Here is a 20853-nt window from a genome sequence, read left to right on the forward strand (position 1 = left end):
GATTTGGGCCAGCGCATCCTCGTTCTTTGAAAAGAACAGTGGGCAATGAGCGTTGTCTTTTGACGCAAACAGGTCGACTTTCGCTTTGCCGAAACGGTGCCACAGTAACTGGACTGTCTGGGGGTGCAGGGACCATTCCCCTGGGGGAACGTAGTTCCTGGACAGTTTGTCTGGACCATAGTTCAAGTGGCCTGGCACATGCGCAGCTCTCAGCGAGCGCAGAGGGTACTGAGACCATACAAGAAGGCGTTCTGTCAGATGGCAGACACCGCCCTGACGGTTTATGTAGGACACCACAGACATGTTGTCCGAGCGGACTAGCACATGGTGGTCCTGTATGAACGGGAGGAAGTGTTTGAGCGCGTTCTCGACCGCTATCATTTCCAGACAGTTTATGTGGAAGCGTCTCTCTTGGTCTGACCACAGGCCAAAGACCAGTCTGCCCTCGAAGACGGCGCCCCAACCTAAGTTGGAGGCGTCCGTCGAGATGACTTTTCGGTGTGAGACAGTCCCCATTGTCACTCCCCGCTGGTACCAGTCGGCCTCTAACCAGGGCTGCAGAGCCAAAACGCAGCTCTGAGTCACACTGATTCGTCCGTAGCCTGAAACCCAAGCCTGGTGAGGCACTTGGGCAGTCAGCCAGCGTTTTAGCGGGCGCATGCGCAGCAACCCCAGCTGAAGCACAGCCGCAGCTGATGCCATACAGCCTAACATCCTCTGGAATGCCTTCAGAGATGTGATGCTGCCTTCCTGGAAAGACGTGGCCAGGTGTCAAACACGGCGCGCACGCTATGTCGATAGGCGGGCCGTCATAGCCACAGAGTCCAGCTCTATTCCTAGAAAGGAAACTGACTGACTGGGCAGTAATGAGCTCTTGGTCCAGTTGACCGTGAGGCCCAAGCTTTCCAGATGGCAGAGAAGCAATGTTCTGTGAGATAACAGTTCTATCTCTGACTGCGCTAAGACTATTGGGATCTGAAATATGCATCTTTCAGATGCTCAGAGAAGGAGGTACTGGTTCTATGGCCCCTTTGCACAGCAGTTTGGCTATTTCTGCACGGAGTAGATGTGCAACTTACGCATTCATTTTCGTCTTGGTCCGTGCTCGAAAGCAAGGGGGACGGCGAGCGAACTGAAGCGATAGCCCTGTCTTATTGTGCTCAGCACCCATTCTGACACACCGGGAATAGCCTTCCATGCTTCTACATGTACAGCTAGGGGCAGAATGGACTCCGAGTTCTGATCACCGCACTTCGCGGGCTCTGGAAACTGAACCGGAGGAGGGTGCGGGGGGCGCGCGCGCCCTCTGATCTCGGGAACGGCGGCTCGCTGACCGCTGTGACTGCCTGTATCACTTGAGATGACCCGATTACTGGGAATAGGGAACATTTTGCGACGATATTTAATACGAGTGGAGCTTGGGGCGAAGTGTTTGTCAGTAAGCGTTAGCGCTCGTACGTGGGTAGCGCCGGGCGGGAGTAGATGTGAGCACAGATTTGTGGGCACATTCTCTACATCTAGCACTCGAGCGGCATTTGCCACTTTTATGAGAGTGGGCTCTGTGAGAGCGAGAGACACGGGTATAGTGTTTGTGTGTAGGGGTGAACACTGAGATGTGGGTACCTTATCTACACTTATGACACCATCGGCCTGAGCCGGATAGCCAGACATTATACCCTTCTTTGTGATGCGCGAGCAGTGCCGGGCATTTATTAATAAGCGTGAGCACTCGTAAGCAGGCACGTAACTTACATTCATAGCCACGGGCAGAAAAGCTTCCGGGTTCCGATCGTCTGGCATGAGCCGGATAAACCAGACGTTATACTCTTGAGATTTTGCAGACGAGCGGGTTGCATTACCGGCTCGTTGGCTGCCGAATACATCGCTGCAGTAGCCTTTCTAAGGGGACTGACAGGGCGAGATGTTTCAATGGTGGTCCGGCGGGACTCAACCATCTTTTGAGAGATTTGTCTGGGTCGCTGTAGCAACGGCAGTTGTGTGCAGGCGAGCGGGTTGCATTACCAGCTCGTTGGCTGCCGAATACGCCACTGCGGTAGCTTTTGTAGCCTTCCTGGATCGAGGAGGAGGCGGAGTGATTAAAACTCCACCACTCCTCGCTGTCCGATGTCAGGATGGAACAGCTTTCACCTGGGTCCGTACCTCCAGCTTCGTCCCCTGAGGCGGCGGCAGTGAGGGCCGAAGCCGGAAGCTGCGCGTCCGGGAGGGGTGGAGAAGGAAAGAAAGAAGCTGGCGGGATGTAACGTAATCCGGCGAGCTCTACAGTGTGACCTCAGGCTCTGCTCGCTTCTGTGAACGGCGCTTCTTCTTGCGTGGTCCAGAGGGCGGGGTGACAGTATCCACAGCGAAGGCCTCGAGTCGAGCCCGCAGGGTCGACTGCGGAAGCGCTTCACATGTTCCGGGGCCCAGGCAGAGAGCGCAGATCACATGGCGGTCTCCGACGCTGGGCGGGGCTCGCACGAGCCACAGGAAATGCGAGGCATTTTTAGAAAAACGCCTTGCACTCTTTTAGAAAGTGAGTGTCGCAGCGGCGAACCCTTACAGAGAGCAATAGCATTAAAAGGATATTCGTCGCAGCTCATAATTCAAAATGCAGTAAGCTCGTCAGGAATAAGGTAGATAGGTAATAAATCCATGAGGACACATTTAATTATGGCAATTCATTTATGACTATATTAAACAGATAGACTCTTTTTTAGTTGCTGATGTGGCTATCATTATTGAATAATTTAGTTAATGTATAGTCATACAATAACTCAAGATTATCAGTGCATTAGTTAAGTATGAATTAATGCATATTAGTGCACATGTATTGTAAATGGTTACCAAAATCTGTTTAAGTAAGAATCAACCCCTGGGACATAAAAGTGCTCTGAGTTGACTTACAAAGATTTATATAAAAGTAGTGGTGCGTGTATATTTTGGAAATATGTTAAGGTTATTCATAAAAGCAACTAAAAAATTATTGTTTAGAAAGTCCATAATGACTCCAGAACATGAAATGATGATGATGATGTAGAGAGGCATTTGTTTGGGTGACGCCGGTCAGTTTTCTGACAGACACAAAATAGTCAAACAAATATGATATCAGTCAACCAGCATCGAAAAAAAAAAACACATTAATATTTCTTCTGTAATGCACCTGTTTTTAAAGGAACGGAGACGCCACATCGGACTGACCAACAAATAGGAATCTCACTAGAGAGGTCAAACTACTTTGAGTGTAACTAAAACGAGCCAATGCACATTGGCATGCGATAAGTGCATCAGCTGCTCTGCCTCGCAGTGCGGGTATATAATGAGCAGCAGGTGTATCACATCTTCAGGTCTTCGCTGAGGAGCCAGGTCGGTGACCTGGCTGCCCCAGCTGGGCACAGCAGACGTGGCGACGAGACGTGGATTCTCTGTTCCCTCCTTCAGGAGATGGGTTCTCCCAAGGTAAAGACACAGGCTTCCGTTTAGGAGCAACCGTGGAAAAAAATCAATAAATGGGATCCCCGTAGGGTCACATATAGGGCACCCAGCCTAGACCCGGTTCTCAAGGATTCAGCGGGATATAGGCCTAGCGCCAGGCGCTCTGCCACGTCTGGCTGGCGAGGACTCAACAGGGTTTTCACTCTGGAGACATAAGCACAGCAAGCCGACTAGAGACGGGTATCTTGGTGCTTCAACCCGTTTGAGGTGAAATCACATGAGGATACCGTCTCTACACGTCGGCTATAGAATTTAGCGAACGTGTTGGGTGTTACCCAGCCCATAGCTCTACAAATATCTGTTAGCGAGGCGCCACGTGCCAGTGCCCAGGAGGATGCAACACTTCTTGTTGAATGAGCTCGCAGCCTGAGCGGGCAAGGCACGCCTTGTGCTTTGTAAGCCAAGGCGATGGCATCCACTGTCCAGTGGGCCATCCTCTGTCTACGTACCGTCGCAGAGAACGGTGTTACAGCACCAGTAATGGTACTGGTAGGTACCCAGTAATTTTTAAAAAGCCTACAGTATGTATTGGTACACTATTATTACAATAAGGTACTCAAATGTAAATTGCTCCCAAATGTAAGATTGTTGTATCATAATAGTAAAATAAGTACCCCTTAGTTCTATAATACTTACAGTATAAATAATTGTTTAATTCTCCTGGTTGTTACCCCTTTATTCCCCAAAATGTACATATTGTTCCCTTACACTTACACTTAAATTCATCTCAATTACCCAGTACTTTCCGGGCTGTAATCTAAAGCGTTACCCAAAGTTTTACAGTAACTCCAGTGGATGGTAAAATCATTCAGTAGAAACAATGCACACATAGCCTACAAAAGCTGATGAGACACATTGTTCATATGGATCTTAATCTTTTAACCTGATAAAAGAAAAACATTCAAATACAATCATTATATTTTTTTATCAACAACATTAAATGGTAAAATAGTCATTTCTCTATCAAACTTTGTTGGGCTTTATATATGAGCAATAGCATAATGTATCCTGTTTATTGGCTTTGAGACGAAGAAATCATAAAACAAGTAAGGAGAGGAAAGAAATCTTGATCTTAAATCAGTTCCTGTGTAAGTCAGGAGAATAATGACGACACAGAGATCAAGATGAAGAATCCTGGTTTGAAAATTTGCCATTACAGGACACTCAGTTTAAGGGCTGTGAAAGAGTATAAACTGTCTTACTGTCCGCTCAGTATCTTGAAGGCTTGTAGACGTGCTGTAGAGACTGAACTAGTAAGGGAGGAAGTGAAGACAGGGAGGAAGTGAAGAAAAAAGCTGATGAGTTTATTGAAGCTAAAAGTAATAATGACTAAATGATGTGGAATAAATTACATGATTTCACAATGTGCTTGAAATACTATGACAACAAAAACCATTCATCAAACTCTATTAAGTAATCTTTACCTCTTTTACATTTATTTTAAAAAGTTGGCAGCCACCGCCAGCATTTTTTTAACCATTTTCCCAAAGTTTTCAGGGCCCCCAGAATATTTAGTTGTATGAATATGAGCATGCAATATATCAAACGAAGGAACAAACCCCTTTAATTTTAAATAAAAACAATCATTTTTATTATAGCTTCATACATTCTTTTTTATCACCACTTGAATGTGGGTAAGTTTCATAAAAAAGCAACTTTTTGAGCAAAAAGCGGAGAGAATCCCGTTTTGAATTCAGATTGGATTCAGAGCGATGATCAAAACACAGATGGAGTAAATCGAGTCCATCAAAACCCCTTATGCTTGCACAGTCCTATATAACATTACATTTAGTAATATTAGGCAGTTTTGATTTATATGCTGTTTAATGTTGATGATCGCATTATTTTACATATGCATATGATTGCATGTGAGATCGCTCATTTTTATGTGTTTTGATCAGGAGAGACAGTATAACAGTGAAAACACAGAAAGCCTGAAATTTCCGTCAATGGCGGGGAAAGAGTTGGTTAACATACAAATATCACAATTAACACAGAATAAAGGCAAGTATTATAATAAAATCTTTAAAAGTACAGTGAAAACACGGAAAGCCTGAAATTTCCGTCAATGGCGGGAAAAGAGTTGGTTTACATACATACAGCACAATTAACACAGAGTAAAGGCAAGCAATAAAATCTTTAAACGTACAACAGGCTTTAATTAATTTAATGTATTATTTCAACCATTTGTTTAAAACATATTTTTGCTAGGATTTTTTGAGCGTACTTAAAGAAATAAGCAGAAGAGCAAAGTACTGAGTTTTGAAATAAACACACCTTGTAGTAGCTAAAACAGTGATGATTTACTAAGAAGAGTTACAGGAAAAGACAAGCAGGAAACAAGTAGCCATAGTGCTAATGACAGAGAAGCACAATGATTCACCCTAAAGCACATGCACAAAATATATGACATTTGAATCCTTAGAAATGAGTGACATGAGATAGGATATTTTAATTATTAAATGAATGGAAATACACAAGCAATACATGCAGGGTCGTTGCTAGAGCGGAGAAACGTGGTGACATTTCTTTCCGGATACCCTTGCTAAGACTCTGACTGCATTAGCAGCCATTTCAACTTAACATGGTAACTGAACACCATTTCAACCACAACTCGGTTTTACATCTCTGAAAGAAATAGTCAGCATTTTCCATTTATGAGTTGCTACAGCCTCTCTTTTATTAATTACACTTGTATCCTAAAACTCCAGTATAACCTTAAACCTTGCTCTTCACATTATCAAACTTCATAATTTGAGATTTATGGTGCCATATTTGACATCGGAATTGATCAATGTTTTGATTTGAGAGTAAAAAAAGCTTGAATTAGCAGTTTATCACAATCGATTGTGTCGCTTCAGAAGACTTACAGCGACTTGTATCAGTTTTCCAATTGCAGCATATGTTTAATTCCATGACATTAATTCCAATTGACCTTTCTGTTAGTCCCTCCCCTCGAATGCAAATGAGCCAATGGCAGTTGAGTATCAGTTGCACGGGGACCGGAACTCGGACATCTTTAAGTTTCAGCGCCATAGAGAAACATTGGAAGATCTGATGCTCTCGTCCGTTTTATGGTGTTTATGATACTAAAATAGTAAAATGATGTAACACATGACCAATTCCCCTGAGGAAGAACCTTCTTTCCCAACTGAGAGGAATAATCTGGTACCCACAACCAGAGATGTGGGCCCTTCAACTCCTCTCGACGGGAGCCTGTGGTTTTCTCCACGAGGGTCCATGCAATTGCGCTAGCTAATGCTTCGGATGTAAAGCACACTCCACCAGAGGCATGACCTCTTCCTGGGCATGCTCCAGAGTGTCCTCGCCGCCCATCTTCGCCTGAATTTATAATTTGGTCGTCCCTGCTCTGCAAGCACGGGTCCTATCTGTGTAGCTGGGCTTTGACCTCTACATGAGCTCAACCCACTAGAACCCTTCCTTGCGTCTCTTAGTATCGGGCGGTTACCTCATCCTACCTAGCCTTGGTGCCCTTTGGGCCCTTATTCAAGCAAGCTGGGCCAAGGCCTTAGAAGGATTGTCGGTCAGCAGTTATAAGCACGCCGCTATTGGACTGAGTTCCTAATGCATCTAACAACGCAGTACGAGTGAATCACGTTGATAGGGAACGTACTCGGTTACTAACGTAACCTCTGTTCCCTGAGATAAGGGGAACGAGTGCTGAGTAACTTGCCGTGCTGTCACGCTGAATTACAGTTCTGAGTTCTGTTATGGAATATGCAATTGTTCTATTATAATTATGCCTTTTTGTGTATAAAAAACTTTTGTATTGTAGTAAACCACAATTGTAACCTTATATAAAAAAAGTGGTTTATAAAGAAAAACGCTGTAAATTGTGGTTGTAAAGTGATTTATTAAGAAAAGGGTTTATAAAGAAAAACACTGCAATTGTTGTTGTAAAGCGATTAATTAAGAAAATGGTTTATAAAAAACACTGCAATTGTTTTTGTAAAATGGTTTATTGAGAAAGTGGTTTATAAAGAAAAACATTCCACATTTAATGTTTTAAGCATTTATTAAAAAGCATAGTGAGGAACAAAACATGTAAAAGAAAGAGCTTTGCTAAAGAAAAAAGAAAAATGCAAGCATTACCGTCTTATGTGTTGCACCGAATGCAAAAAAGAAAAAGTCCAAAGAAGGGGGACGGAGAGAGGAAAGGTTTTATATAAACAAGTCCTAGGGAGTTTCCAGAAGGGGATTTCTGAAGTCAAAAAGTTTGATGGACTTTAAAAGGACTGGAATGAGAATGTCAAGGCAGACGCTGATTCACCAAGGACGGCCTCTCCGGTGTTAGATGCCTTGCGATTGCGCCTCCTGCAGTTAAAGCTTGTAAATGATTTCGTTTTGATGTACTTTTATTTTTGTTTTAGATATTAGTACCTTTATGTAACCCGTTTTTAATAAAAAATATATATAAATGAAATTAAGAAGCTTGCATGCCATGCATCTCTGTTTTACAAAAGATTGGGCTGAACCACATTGTTAATGCGCATGCGCATAATTAGCTAGATTTAATTATATCATATGGAACCTACCCAACTGATATTGTACCGCAAAGTGATGATGTCACTGATCATTACATGATAACTTGCATAATACGTACTGCTGAAATTTGTCATGTTGCGCCACGTTATCGACCAGGCAGAACAATCCTTCCAACCACTATAGATAGATTCTCAAATAGCTTACCTGATCTATCTCAGCTGCGCAGTGAACCCAAACAAACAGATGAACTAGAGGAAATGACTAGCAGTTTGAGCACCATGTTCTCTAGTACACTAGAAATTGTTGCACCAATTAGATTAAAAAAGGTTAGAGAGAAAACTAAAGCACCATGGTACAACAGTGCTACGCATGTTATCAAGAGAGAAACTCGTAACTTAGAGCGTAAATGGAAACAAACTAATTTAGAGGCAGTGGCGGTTCTAGACCATTTCAACTGGGGGGGCCAAGCTGGGGCCAGTTGTACTGTTAGAGGGGCCAGTTACATTTAGACCTTATTGTTGTCATATCATTTTCTGCACTGCACTGCAGGCATTAACAGGCAAAATACCATGTTTATAATCATTCAACAATGTATTTGCATTTCCATTATATTTTTACATTTGCATTACATATTCAGTATTAGTCACAGTAACTGTAATTGACATGATGTCCTTCTTTCTCTTTATTTTGGTGAGAACTATAGAGCAAAAGCAATGGGGACCAAGAAGCTTATTAATTCATTTACTGAAAATAACTGACTTGCTAGGTAACTGTCTAACCGTTTACAGGTTACTGCACACTTTTTAAAGTCAAATTGAAGGCTTTTGAAGACCTGAAGAAATCATAATTCATACCGTACATTAGGGGTGTGGAATATTGACAAAAATATATCTCAATATTTACAATGTTTTGTTGATAATTAGATGATATTTTACTGATTGTGTTTTTGTGCTGGTGACATGGCCGGTTTAGGCCTGTTGTTGACAGCAGACTCACAAAGATATTCATATTTTTTAATATTCTATGCAGTGGTCAGTTAACAGCAGGGACCGAAATTAATTTTTTAATTAATTTTTAATTAATTTAATTTGCCAGCTTAAATCGATTTCCAGGGGCATTTTCACCTATATATGGACATTCATTCTAAACTTAATTAGAGTTATGAATCACCTTTTATGTCAAATACTAACATTCAAATTATACAGTAATTATACTTATTTATACAACAATACTTGATTATACAATAATTATACAGTACCACTGTTACCAGTCAAATTAATTAATTTAATCAAAATCCATGTTTGCAGTGCAGTCTAGAGGTGACACAGAAGCGGCATTAATATATTTACACTCCATTTACAATTGCATAAATAAAGCTATGAGATTTTTTTTTAAATCAATATTTAAACATGAAATGATTTCTAATTTTAACGTTTTAATTAAAGGGTACTTTAAATATGAAACTAAAACCGCCAGTAGGCGGCGGAAAGTCACAGAAGTGAGTTGAGGGATTCATTCATTCAACCGATTTGTTCAAACGGCTGATTCATTCGGGAAAGCAGCAAGTGATCAAAACGCGGATTTCAGTCAATAAATCATCGCTGTCTGTTGCATTGAGACTCTGCTACGGTTTCATTTTGAAATTCTAGTCGGCGAAATAAAGGGGAAACAAAAAATATTGACAATATTGTGTCTAAAAAGTAACTCATGTTAACTTATTGTTGACTTAACTGTTGTATAACATCAATATCACAGTTGCAATTGTGCACGGGAAAACGGCACTCTTGCTGATTTGATATTCTAATATAAGAACATAATATGATATAAATATAAGACATAGGCCTACCTATGAACCGCACACAGCAGTGAAAGAACCATAGACAAATGCGATGTCAGCTCACAGTGCCTCGTACATAGTTAAAACAATGATTACAATATTTTAATAGACAATACACATCGCACAACCGATACGCACATACAGAATGAACTTGCAACTGACCAGCTTTCTCCTTCTCTCCTCTCTCGCGTGCAGGAGACAGACGTTATTCTGCCGCGATTCCCGCGAATGTGATGCGAATTGTCACGTGAACAAGCAAATCCACAAAGATAGAATAATAAAAAAAATAATATGCATACAACGATAACAAAGATAGCAAAAAACAGTTTTGTAAACATTATTTCACACTCCACATTTAGGGGGGCCACAAGGGGGGCCAAGCTTGTTGTCACAGGGGCACGGGCCCCCCTGGCCCCCCCTCTAGAACCGCCAATGTTTAGAGGTCTTTAGAATCGCGTGGAAAGACAGTATGTCACGTTATAAAAAGGCTCTAAAAGCAGCCAGGGCTGAGCATCTCCGCAAACTAATAGAAAATAACCAAAATAATCCAAGGTTTTTATTCAACACCGTAGCTAGACTAACAAATAAACAAACATCACCAGAGCAAAATATTCCGTTACAGTATAGTAGTAATGATTTTATGAATTTCTTCACTGAGAAAATAGAAAGCATCAGAAACACAATTGTAAATGTACAATCTTTTATGGTGTCTTATGATTCAGCCTCAATTATCGCCCCTCAAGAACAACTACACCGCTTTACAACTATAGGACAGGAAGAGTTAAATAAACTTGCATCTAAACCAACAACATGTTTATTAGATCCAATACCCACTAAACTACTGAAAGAAGTGTTACCTGTAGTGGAAGAGCCTCTTCTCAATATTATTAACTCGTCTTTATTCTTAGGTCATGTTCCAAGAATATTCAAGCTGGCAGTAATACAACCTCTCATTAAGAAACCGCAATTAGATCCAAATAACCTAGCAAATTACAGACCCATTTCAAATCTTCCATTTATGTCTAAAATACTAGAAAAAGTTGTGTCCGCTCAATTGTGCTCTTTCTTGCAAGAAAATGATATCTATGAAAAATTTCAGTCAGGATTCAGACCGCATCATAGCACAGAAACTGCGCTAGTTTAAATTACAAATGATTTACTTTTAGCTTCTGACCAAGGCTGTATCTCAATACTAGTTCTACTTGATCTTAGTGCTGCGTGCGACACTATAGATCATAAAATACTATTGGATCGACTACAAAACTACACTGGAGTTCAGGGACAGGCATTAAGCTGGTTTAGATCGTACTTATCAGGCCGTTATCATTTTGTCTGTTTAAATGGGGAAAAATCGAAGATAACGTCAGTAGACTACGGAGTGCCACAAGGATCGGTGTTAGGCCCTCTGCTATTCTCAATATATATGCTGCCACTTGGTAATATTATAAGAAAACATGGAATTAATTTCCACTGTTATGCTGATGACACTCAATTATATATTTCATCACGACGAGATGAAAACCCTAACTCATCTAAATTGACAGAGTGTCTCAAAGATATAAAATGCTGGATGACGTGTAATTTCCTGCTATTAAATTCAGATAAAACGGAGGTATTACTTATTGGGCCAAAAAACTACCCACAAAATCCCTTACAATACAACTTTAATTTAGAAGGATGTCCTGTTACTTTATCCACTACAGTAAAATACCTGGGTGTTATACTAGACCGCAACTTGTCTTTCGAAAATCATATTTCATGTTACAAGAACAGCCTTTTTCCACCTTAGAAACATTGCTAAGCTACGTAATATGCTATCTGTTTCTGATGCAGAAAAGTTAGTTCATGCATTCATGACCTCGAGACTAGATTACTGTAATGCTTTATTAGCTGGCTGTCCTGCATCCTCAATAAACAAGCTACAGTTAGTGCAAAATGCAGCTGCTAGAGTTCTTACTAGGTCAAGAAAATATGATCATATAACACCTATTTTATCATCTCTACACTGGTTACCTATTAAGTTCCGTATCATTTACAAAGTATTCCTACTGACCTATAAAGCCCTAAATGGTTTAGCTCCTGTGTATTTAATCGACCTTCTATCACCCTACAATCCATCGCGTTCTTTAAGATCACTAAATTCGAGGCTTCTGGTCATTCCTAGGATATCTAAGTCCACTAAAGGAGGGAGGGCGTTCTCGCATTTAGCTCCTAAACTCTGGAATGGCCTTCCTGATATTGTTCGAGGCTCAGACTCGCTGTCCCAGTTTAAAACTAGATTAAAGACCCATCTCTTTAGCCAAGCATTCACATAATGCTTACCTTTTATACCTGTTGAATCAGATCGAATGCATTAATATTATGAACAGCAGCTATGCTAATTATCTCCCATCTGCTTTTCTGCTGTTATCTCGGGACACTAGTCCCGAGGTAAATAGCGTTCGTCAGCTCCAGTTTGTATCCAGCCTCTCACGGAGACTTCAGATGCCCCAACATCTGCGATAAGATGACTAAACGCCTGTGAAGAGACGACTCAACGCCGGCGATATGTTATGCCCTAAATTACTACATGATTAACTAACTGTATTTTTTTTCTATGTACATTTCTGAAATGCACATTCTGTAAAGCTGCTTTGAAACAATAAGTATTGTGAAAAGAGCTATACAAATAAATTTGAATTGAATTGAACCCCGGAGAAGTCTTCTGTGATCTATGTAAGTATGGAAATTCAAATGCTTATTATTTAGGGCAGATTTGACTTACTAACCTAACTCCGTGGCACAACCATTGGCTCATGCAGTTACACTGCGTGATTCATAAGCTTAAGTAAATCGGAGAAAAAGGAGTTTTCCTAATGCGTCTAGCGATACAGTACTCGTTCCTGTTATCTTAAAGGGATACTTCAGGATTTAGCATTAAGCTTTGTATCAGTAGGAAACCAGTAGCATTTTCGAATTACCGTGCTTTTGGTAATTCTATTGTTGTTATATTTACATCTATGCTACCATACTGTATGTGCAAATAGTTCGCATTGCTAACGTTGTGCTTAATGTTAGTGTTTTGTAGACAATATCGCCGACGCCTAACAGCCTACCTTCACTTTATGGAATGAAGTTTGTGAACTTTATGAATTACGAGAGACATTGTAAAGGCTATCGTCTCGTTTTGCCCACCTGTGTTGTGCAGGATATCAGACGGAGATATCCAGCTCCTGACGGGCAATACTGTGAATAAGGAAACAGCTGAAGCTCTGGAAGAGCTTTGAGTGTAAAAGTGTTAATATTAATTTTTTTTTTTAATTAAAAGTTATAACTCACATTGGTTGTGGTTCTTTTTATAATCCTTTACTGTTACTAGAGTATGTATTAGCCTAGGCCCTAGAGAATGGGTGCTTCTCATTTCTTATTTGTGGATCCTCGTTTCATTTCCTCGCTTCCTTTCCTAGCGCCTCAGCTCCTCCCCCTGTAGGTTGTGAGGGAAGGACGCAAGGAAAGAAAGTGAGGACGGAGGAATCGAATGAAAGTTTTTTTTATACATTGGTATACTTGATCACTCGAGCGTCACTTCATAGCGTCATCAGCAGCGCTCAAAGGATCTGCCCATATGTTGTGGAAGTTTGTTTATTTAAGAAATGCATAATGAATAATTAATAAAGCAAGATACCCTGTTGAAATATGTGAGATGTGTAGTTTATATAAACAGCAAGGGTAACTTATAAATTCAAATTATTGTGACCGATGTGAAGGGGGAGGAAAATGTATACGTGCGTCACGTTTAATCAATAAAACACTTCCGCATAGGATACACCTGTGTATCCTCACTCATGACTCCTCTGAAAGCCTCCTCACTCCTCGATCCTCGACTGCTCGCGGTGCAATTAGAGAATTGAAATGTCCTTCAAGATGGCTGTGCTTGATTGGTTTCCGGGTCATAGGATGGAGGACAGAGGAGCGAGGAGACGAGGAGGGATATTGAGAAGTACCCAATGTGTGGAGCAATTTTTCGGATACTGCCGCCTGTAACCAGTAGGTGTGGTTAGGGAGTGGCCTGGCTTCGTAAGGGCAGCAAAGCAAGTGCATTCTGGGAGTTGTTGTCTTTCAGTCACATGAGTAAAAAATACATTTTATGCCTTTTCTCAGTCTAGAATGCTTCAATTTCAAAAATAATTTCACATTTCTACTATATAAATGACCACTATTAAATACACATTAATCTTCCCAGAGCTGAAGTATCCTTTTAAGGAACCTAGGTTACATTGTTAACTGAGTACATTCTCCTGCAGTAAGAACTCCCGAGATCTGTATCTGCACTGTTAGTCACATCAGCAATAAGTAAAATTTATCAGAACAAAATTCTTTCTGTTCACATTTGTTAAAAAAATTATTTGCAACAAACCATCATTCAATCACCCTGTTTACCCTCTTAGATCTTTTCTGTGTTGTTTTCAACCTGACAGCATCCTGATTATAATGGTAAATTATAGCCTTTAGTCAAACATATCAAAGTTTTAAATTCATGTAAATTCACGCGTTCGTGACGGCACGTAATACACAATTACGTTGAAAATTTCACGCTTGACGTAAGCGGAAGTACCGAGTCACTGTTTAAAAATGTATACTTTTAGCCTTTTTAATATTAACACCCATGATACACACACGAAATGGGCATTTTAAACGTTAAACTGACACAAAGACATTTGAATATGTGTATATGGTCCTCCTTCCTCACATTTGTAAACACTGAAGCGTGACCTTTTCATAGCTATTGCGTATTACGTGCCGCCACGAACCCGCTCACAGAACAGAGCAAGGCGAGCATTTGTGCTTATAAAACTTAAACTTTTTTATTTATTTTTGAAATGACCGATCGTTTCGCTAGATAAGACTCTTATTCATCGTCTGGTATCGTTTAAAGCCCTTTGAAGCTGCACTGAAACTGTCATTTGGACCTTGAAATGTTTGGAGCCCATTGAAGTCCATTATATGGAGAAAATTCCAGGAATGTTTTCCTCAAAAACCTTAATTTTTTTATGACTGAAGAAAGAAAGACATTGACATCTTGGATGACATGGGGGTGAGTAAATTATCAGCAAAAGTTTTTTTTAAAAGTGAACTAATCCTTTAATATTTTTAAGCAAATAAGAAAATAGCATTTTAGGGACAAAAACACATGAAACACAAACTGGTGTCTTGAGAAGGAAAGATCATGTTCATGAAACTGTATGAAGACTGTAGACCTGATGAAAAAGATAAAGATAAAAACAATTCAAACACAAACAACTTTTCAGCTCTGCTGTGCAATTCATAACTAACCATAATTTATAATAAAATGTACAGTACACTATTACATGTAAATAAGTAATTTTAAACGTGTGTTTTACAATTTTATTATGTTTTGCAGCAGTTGGGGGGCCAGAAATAGACGAGCCAGTGAACATACATGATGAGGTGTGTAGGAGGGTGTCATGTTGAACTGACTTACACAAGCTGTTATTGTGTGTCTGTCAAAGTGAGAGATCATCTTCACCTGTGCAGATAATGCACAAATAGTAATAAAACATATCACAAGAACTTTAACTTCTCAAACCAGGAAAGATATAGGAGCAATAATAACCTGTGATGTGATAAATACTTACATCCTCCTTATGTGATCCAGAGCTGATCTTCTGCCTCAAGTTCCTGTTACAATGATGTAGAATTAGGAGAACAGACTCTCTTAAAACACACTTTTCACACAAGTTTACTTAATTCGCCCATTAACAATTTAATGTGATGGAATTTACATTTTAAAAATGGATGACAACACTGTTTTGCTAAGGCTAATAAGGCAAATAACACTTTTGAAATTAATATTTGGTAACACTTAAGAATAATGGTCCGTCATTAATAAGTACTGTAACTATGCAGGAAGTAATGCAGGACTAATGAGTAGTACTACATTAACACTTCAACTACTACTATTAACTATTTTAGAAACAAGCTCAACTAATCAGTAAGCAATTTCAAATTTATAAGATAGTTCCTTATTTGGTGATCAAGAAACTTTATTAGTGGTGTTCATTTCGAACCGGAGCACATTGATGCCTACAGAGCCAGAGAATATATGCTGCATGGAGATAGAGAGGTATAGTTTAGTTTAATTGCAGTTATTTAACTTATGGGTTTACCTCGCTTTTCCACTAAGCCTTTTGTAGCAGAGTAGACTGTTCGAATGATGGCCAAAACTTTACTAAAGAGTTTTATAACTTTTAATTGTACATCACACAAAAGACAAAGCATCCGTTTTCACTACAGAAAATCTTTTTATTATCATCTTTCCCTTGTATTATCATCAACATACACAGCAAATGATAACAACAAAAAACACTCATTGCAACTAACAGTAAACAAATATATACAGACTTTATGCCTTTTCGGGGGATGCTTAATTGATAAACTTTATAACTGTAAAACAATTCTGATTAACTGTAGTGCGCGCCAAAACGGCCCTCCCTTTCATTGCTGTCGTGACCAGCGGATAGATGATACTGGTAGATGCTATATTCTAACAAAATGTAAATACAAGGGGATTGCTATTTGAGCTTAAGGTAAAATATATAACCAGTTGTTGGCGGAGTTCTTGAAAATAACTTTTGACGACAAAGCTGGCTATTTCTTCTAATTTAAAAAAGACACTGCCTACAAATACTTTGAAAAGTAGCAAATTGTAAAAAGTCAGAGAATATTAAAGAAGGAAGCAGTTCATCATTCTATAGCATGGGTATAGCTGTTGAGAAGCTGGAACTACATGTCACTTTTGCTGAAGGTAAGAAATGTTGATTAAAAACTGAATGTCTCTCACCTGTGAATGCAGATGCTGATGCTGATAATCAGAAAGACCATAATAACTACAGAACATGAGATGATGATGATGGTGGTGGTGTAGAGAGGCATTTGTTTGAGTGACGCTGTTGTGTTTTCTGACAGACAAAAGAGTCAAACAAAATATCGGTAAACCAGCACTTAGTAACTGGTTAAAAAACATTTACTTATATTTCTTCTTTAATAAATGCCCTTTAGCCTATTTGTTTTTGTTTTTTATAAAACAAATCAAATAAATGAAATCATGGAATAACCTGTTATTGTTAATGTCCATCTTATTGCTGCTGGATAACAGGTGTAGTTTCCTGCATCAGACGCTTGTATTTGATGTATTTTTAATTCTCTTGAAACTGGGTTGATGTGAATCCTGTTTGAGCTGAAGCTTCTCAAAGTGTTGTTATTATTCGAGTTATAACTAAAAATAACAGAGCTGTTCATTTTCCATGTCCAATCTTCATCAAATGGGGTTCTGTTGCAGTGAAGTGTAACTGTTTCCCCCACAAACACTGTTTCGTTGATTTGCTGCCGAATCCTTTGCTCTTGATATGATTTGGAATAATCTGATGAAAAGACAGAATATCAAACAACTACTAAGGCTTACAATGCATTTGAAAAATTAAGCCCTGGATGGTAAAATTGTGAAAAGAGTTTCACTGTCATCAGTAGAAAAACTTGACACACAACACTGTTCATATGTGCTTAATCTTTAAAACCTGATTTAAACACACACACACACACACATTGGGACACACCTTTTTTCAACAACTCCACCAAATGTTAAATAATAATATTATTTAGTCATCAAACTATGTTGGGCTTTATACCAACATGCAAAGGCTACATCCTATTTTTCAGTTTTGAGACGCCAGAAAACAAGTAAGGAGAGGAAAGAAATCTTGATCTTAAACCAGTACCTGTGTAAGTCAGGAGAATAATGACGACACAGAGATCCAGATGAAGAATCCTGGTTTGAAAATTTGCCATTACAGGACACTCAGTTTAAGGGCTGTGAAAGAGTATAAACTGTCTTACTGTCCGCTCAGTATCTTGAAGGCGTTTAGACGTGCTGTAGAGACTGAACTAGTAAAGGACGAGGTGAAGACAGAGGGCAATGACTAAGACAGCCATTGAGACTATACTTAATTATTAAGAATAGTTTTAGAAATAGAATAATTATTAAACATGTAAATCCAAACACAGGTCACCTAAATGCAATGCTCAGATATACATATCTATTTATCAGAACAAACTGAACAAACAGAACAAACTCAAACAAACTGGATTTTTAAAGAACTCTCCTCCTTGTATATGCATATGGAATATGGTAACAAATATAATCGGATTAGTTTTGTGCTCTTGTCTGCAGTGACCAGTGAAACCACAGAGCTCATTTTCCACAGCAGAACCGTCACATCCTGTCACTGTCTACTGTGTTTACTTGACTTATTAAAACAGCTCACTCTTGTTCATGTTCTTCTTTGTGTCTACTTAAACACTAAAAAAAAAAAAAATCTTCTTTTCTAAATGTTATATTTCTGTTCTGGCTCTATACTCTATGTTACTCTTGTAACTGAGTATTGCTCTGCTTTTTAGCCTACCGCAGAAAGCTCTGCAGATTTTTTAAAGCTTTGCTCAGTAGACATTTAACATGTCTTTACCCTTTCAACCAAATTTAAGGACTGGTCAATAATGTTTTTTAAGTCAGTAACATAAAACCGTAGGTTGGTCTAATTTGAATCTGAAAAATGACTGATAACTCCTTGATAAACTAGTTTATCAGACTAGTTCTTAAGACACAGTGTTACGAACCCTTAACAGAAGTTAAAGTTAAGACTAAGTTTATGCAATGGCCACGTCTCTGAATAATTGCCAGAGAGCCGTGTGTGATAATAGTAGAAGCGAATGATAAACCTTTATTATTTGAATATTTTATGTGTACACACACTTCACACATCCTCAGATATGAAGTATACACCGTTCAAGTAGAGAACACTTTCTTTTTGTAGAATTTAAAAAATCTGGTCAACTAACTGTTGAAAATGATGTATTTGTTTAAGTTTAAGTAATGTCACTAAGCTCTAATCAAAATCTTTCAGCATAATTGTGAACATGTTACTGATGTGACATTAGTTCCATCACTACATCTTTATTGTTTGGTTTTAACCATTTTCTTTAGTCATTTTAACTTAATTTAAAAGGAGAAGAAGATGTCTTGTGGCTAAAATCTTGCAGTATGTAAATGTATAACATTAACTTGTTTTATGTAGTACAGCAGTCATGTTTCTCTATAACAGTAAAGCAGGAAACATGTTTGTGTGGCCGGAATAACTAACCACACAAAGCTGACTGCTCAAAAAGTTTTTCATGACCAAGAACACTTCACAATCAAATAAACAAAAATGAGGCTCTAATCCAATCAAAATGATAATAAAATAATTGATACAACAATCAATGTTTCACGTGTATGTAGCACGTTGTGACATTAGTACAGTCCGATGCCATATTGACCAGATTTTTGAAGGTTACACTGACTGATGAGGTGAAGGAAAAGGAAATGAATAAGGTCTTTATTCACTCACCATTTCACATTCTCTATCTCTGCTGACTTTTGCACTACAATAAACATGAGTCTCTGCATGAAATTATGAGATAATCAAGCAAGTGTTCTGTTGTTAGACCAGGCATTTTTCTTTACTACTAACACCTTATGTTAGTTTCATATTAAATGCTTGCCACAGTCGTCTTTGACTTGCACACTGTGGGTTTACAGAAATTTATTTTTTAGCATTAAATGGAACTGCTAAGGACCTGTCAGGTTTATGCTTGTATTCATGACAAGACTTTCCCGGTAAGAAATGGCAATTCATAGTGATGGTTCATCAATTCATGATGGTTCACCAGTGGTGAACTTTCAGTGACTCAAGATGCCTTGACATGGAAATCATTATTAGAAATAAACAACTTTTTTTTTTGTTCACACACCATCTACATAGGTAACCTACATCACAGAGGTTTAGGACCAATTAAATTTGATGGCATAAACAATAGTGAAAATTAACCAATCAAGAAACCACACCTGCCAAATCTAGGTAAAGATCAAAGAAATCAAAGAAAACTGAGATATGAGTTGTAGAAAATTAGCTCTATGAAATATTAATAATCAATAATAACTGGTTATAATTGATTATGAATATTTGGATCAGTTAATATAATTAACTTAATGTAGTAAAATTAATATTACAATCAACCCACCGGTTTGTTCCGTGAACACTCAGCGTTAATTGTGTATTGATTCTAAGAAATATTCATTTCCGGGGAAGAGAAATGTCTTTATTACTGTACAGTACTATTAAGAGTCTGTAGTCAAAATGTAAATCGTAAAGTAAACTTTGTTGCAAGCAGAGGGTCAGAACCAAATACATATTGTGCACATGTTTTACTAACAAAATTACGAACACATAACTAACATACGAACAATTAGACATACAGAGGTAGATGGTAAATGACAGAATGAAACCGGAAATGAAATGAAGCTACGGAAAAGATTCATTGAACATGAAAAGAACCAACAGCTTATTATTTTAAAAGAGCACCTCATTAAAAGTATACTTGCATGGCCTTTGCAGTGAAAGCATTTATTGAAGTTCCAGAAAAAGGGGCATTGATGGTTCCTGGAGTGTCAAATGTTGAAGTTGCAATCGTTTTCGTCTCCGTTGGATGAAGAAGATATGATGAACTTGCATGGTTAGTTCGACTCTGTTCTTATGGCTGGAGCGCAGATTGTGGCCTGCCGGCCCTGGGCCTGAGAGGACATGCAGAGCAAATGGTGGGAATTGCGATGGACTTCTTCTGCGTTGAATGAAGACGCTGTGCCAAAATTCCCGAGGTTGTCCTTGATTCTGTTGTGGTTGAGAGAGTCCTCTCTCCCCCGAATGAGCACATGTCTGGTTGTGAATCAAGGCCTGCTGGCCCTGGGGCCTGGTCGGGCCCCGCAGAACAGCACAGAACCTCGAACGTACCAAGGAAGGCCAAATGCAGAAGGAAGGGCTTGTGTAGATGCAATTACAAGCCTGAGAAAGGTCCCACCTCTCAGGGTTGGCTCGACCAATAAGAAACGTGGAATTTCCAAGCGGGAGAATTTGATTTATGGATCTTTG

The 20853-nt window shown here is 39.2% G+C and overlaps 1 protein-coding gene across 1 annotated transcript; it reads right to left on the bottom strand.

Moving 5' to 3' along the window:
* Window positions 1-14665: 14665 nt before the first annotated feature.
* Window positions 14666-18063, bottom strand: LOC143723393 (uncharacterized). The gene is made up of 6 exons (XM_077215762.1): window positions 17611-18063; window positions 16951-17256; window positions 16677-16794; window positions 15472-15514; window positions 15318-15362; window positions 14666-15072 (listed from the first exon to the last, which is right to left on the bottom strand). Exons 1-6 carry the CDS (start codon window positions 17678-17680, stop codon window positions 15046-15048), a joined length of 609 nt encoding a protein of 202 aa, XP_077071877.1. The 5' UTR covers window positions 17681-18063; the 3' UTR covers window positions 14666-15045.
* Between the last annotated feature and the right edge of the window lie 2790 nt (window positions 18064-20853).

The sequence above is a fragment of the Siphateles boraxobius genome, unplaced genomic scaffold (genome assembly GCF_051911475.1).
Source record: "Siphateles boraxobius isolate OS27281-9 unplaced genomic scaffold, OSU_SipBor_1 7, whole genome shotgun sequence".
Classification (NCBI taxonomy): Eukaryota; Metazoa; Chordata; class Actinopteri; order Cypriniformes; family Leuciscidae; genus Siphateles; species Siphateles boraxobius.

Coding starts and splice junctions, on each gene's coding strand:
- LOC143723393 (XM_077215762.1), bottom strand. CDS start 17,680: ATGGCAAATTTTCAAACCAGGATTCTTCATCTGGATCTCTGTGTCGTC. Junction 15,363..15,471: donor CTGGATCACATAAGGAGGAT/GTAAGTATTTAT, acceptor TTATCTGCACAG/GTGAAGATGATCTCTCACTT. Junction 15,073..15,317: donor GACACACAATAACAGCTTGT/GTAAGTCAGTTC, acceptor CTTTTTCATCAG/GTCTACAGTCTTCATACAGT.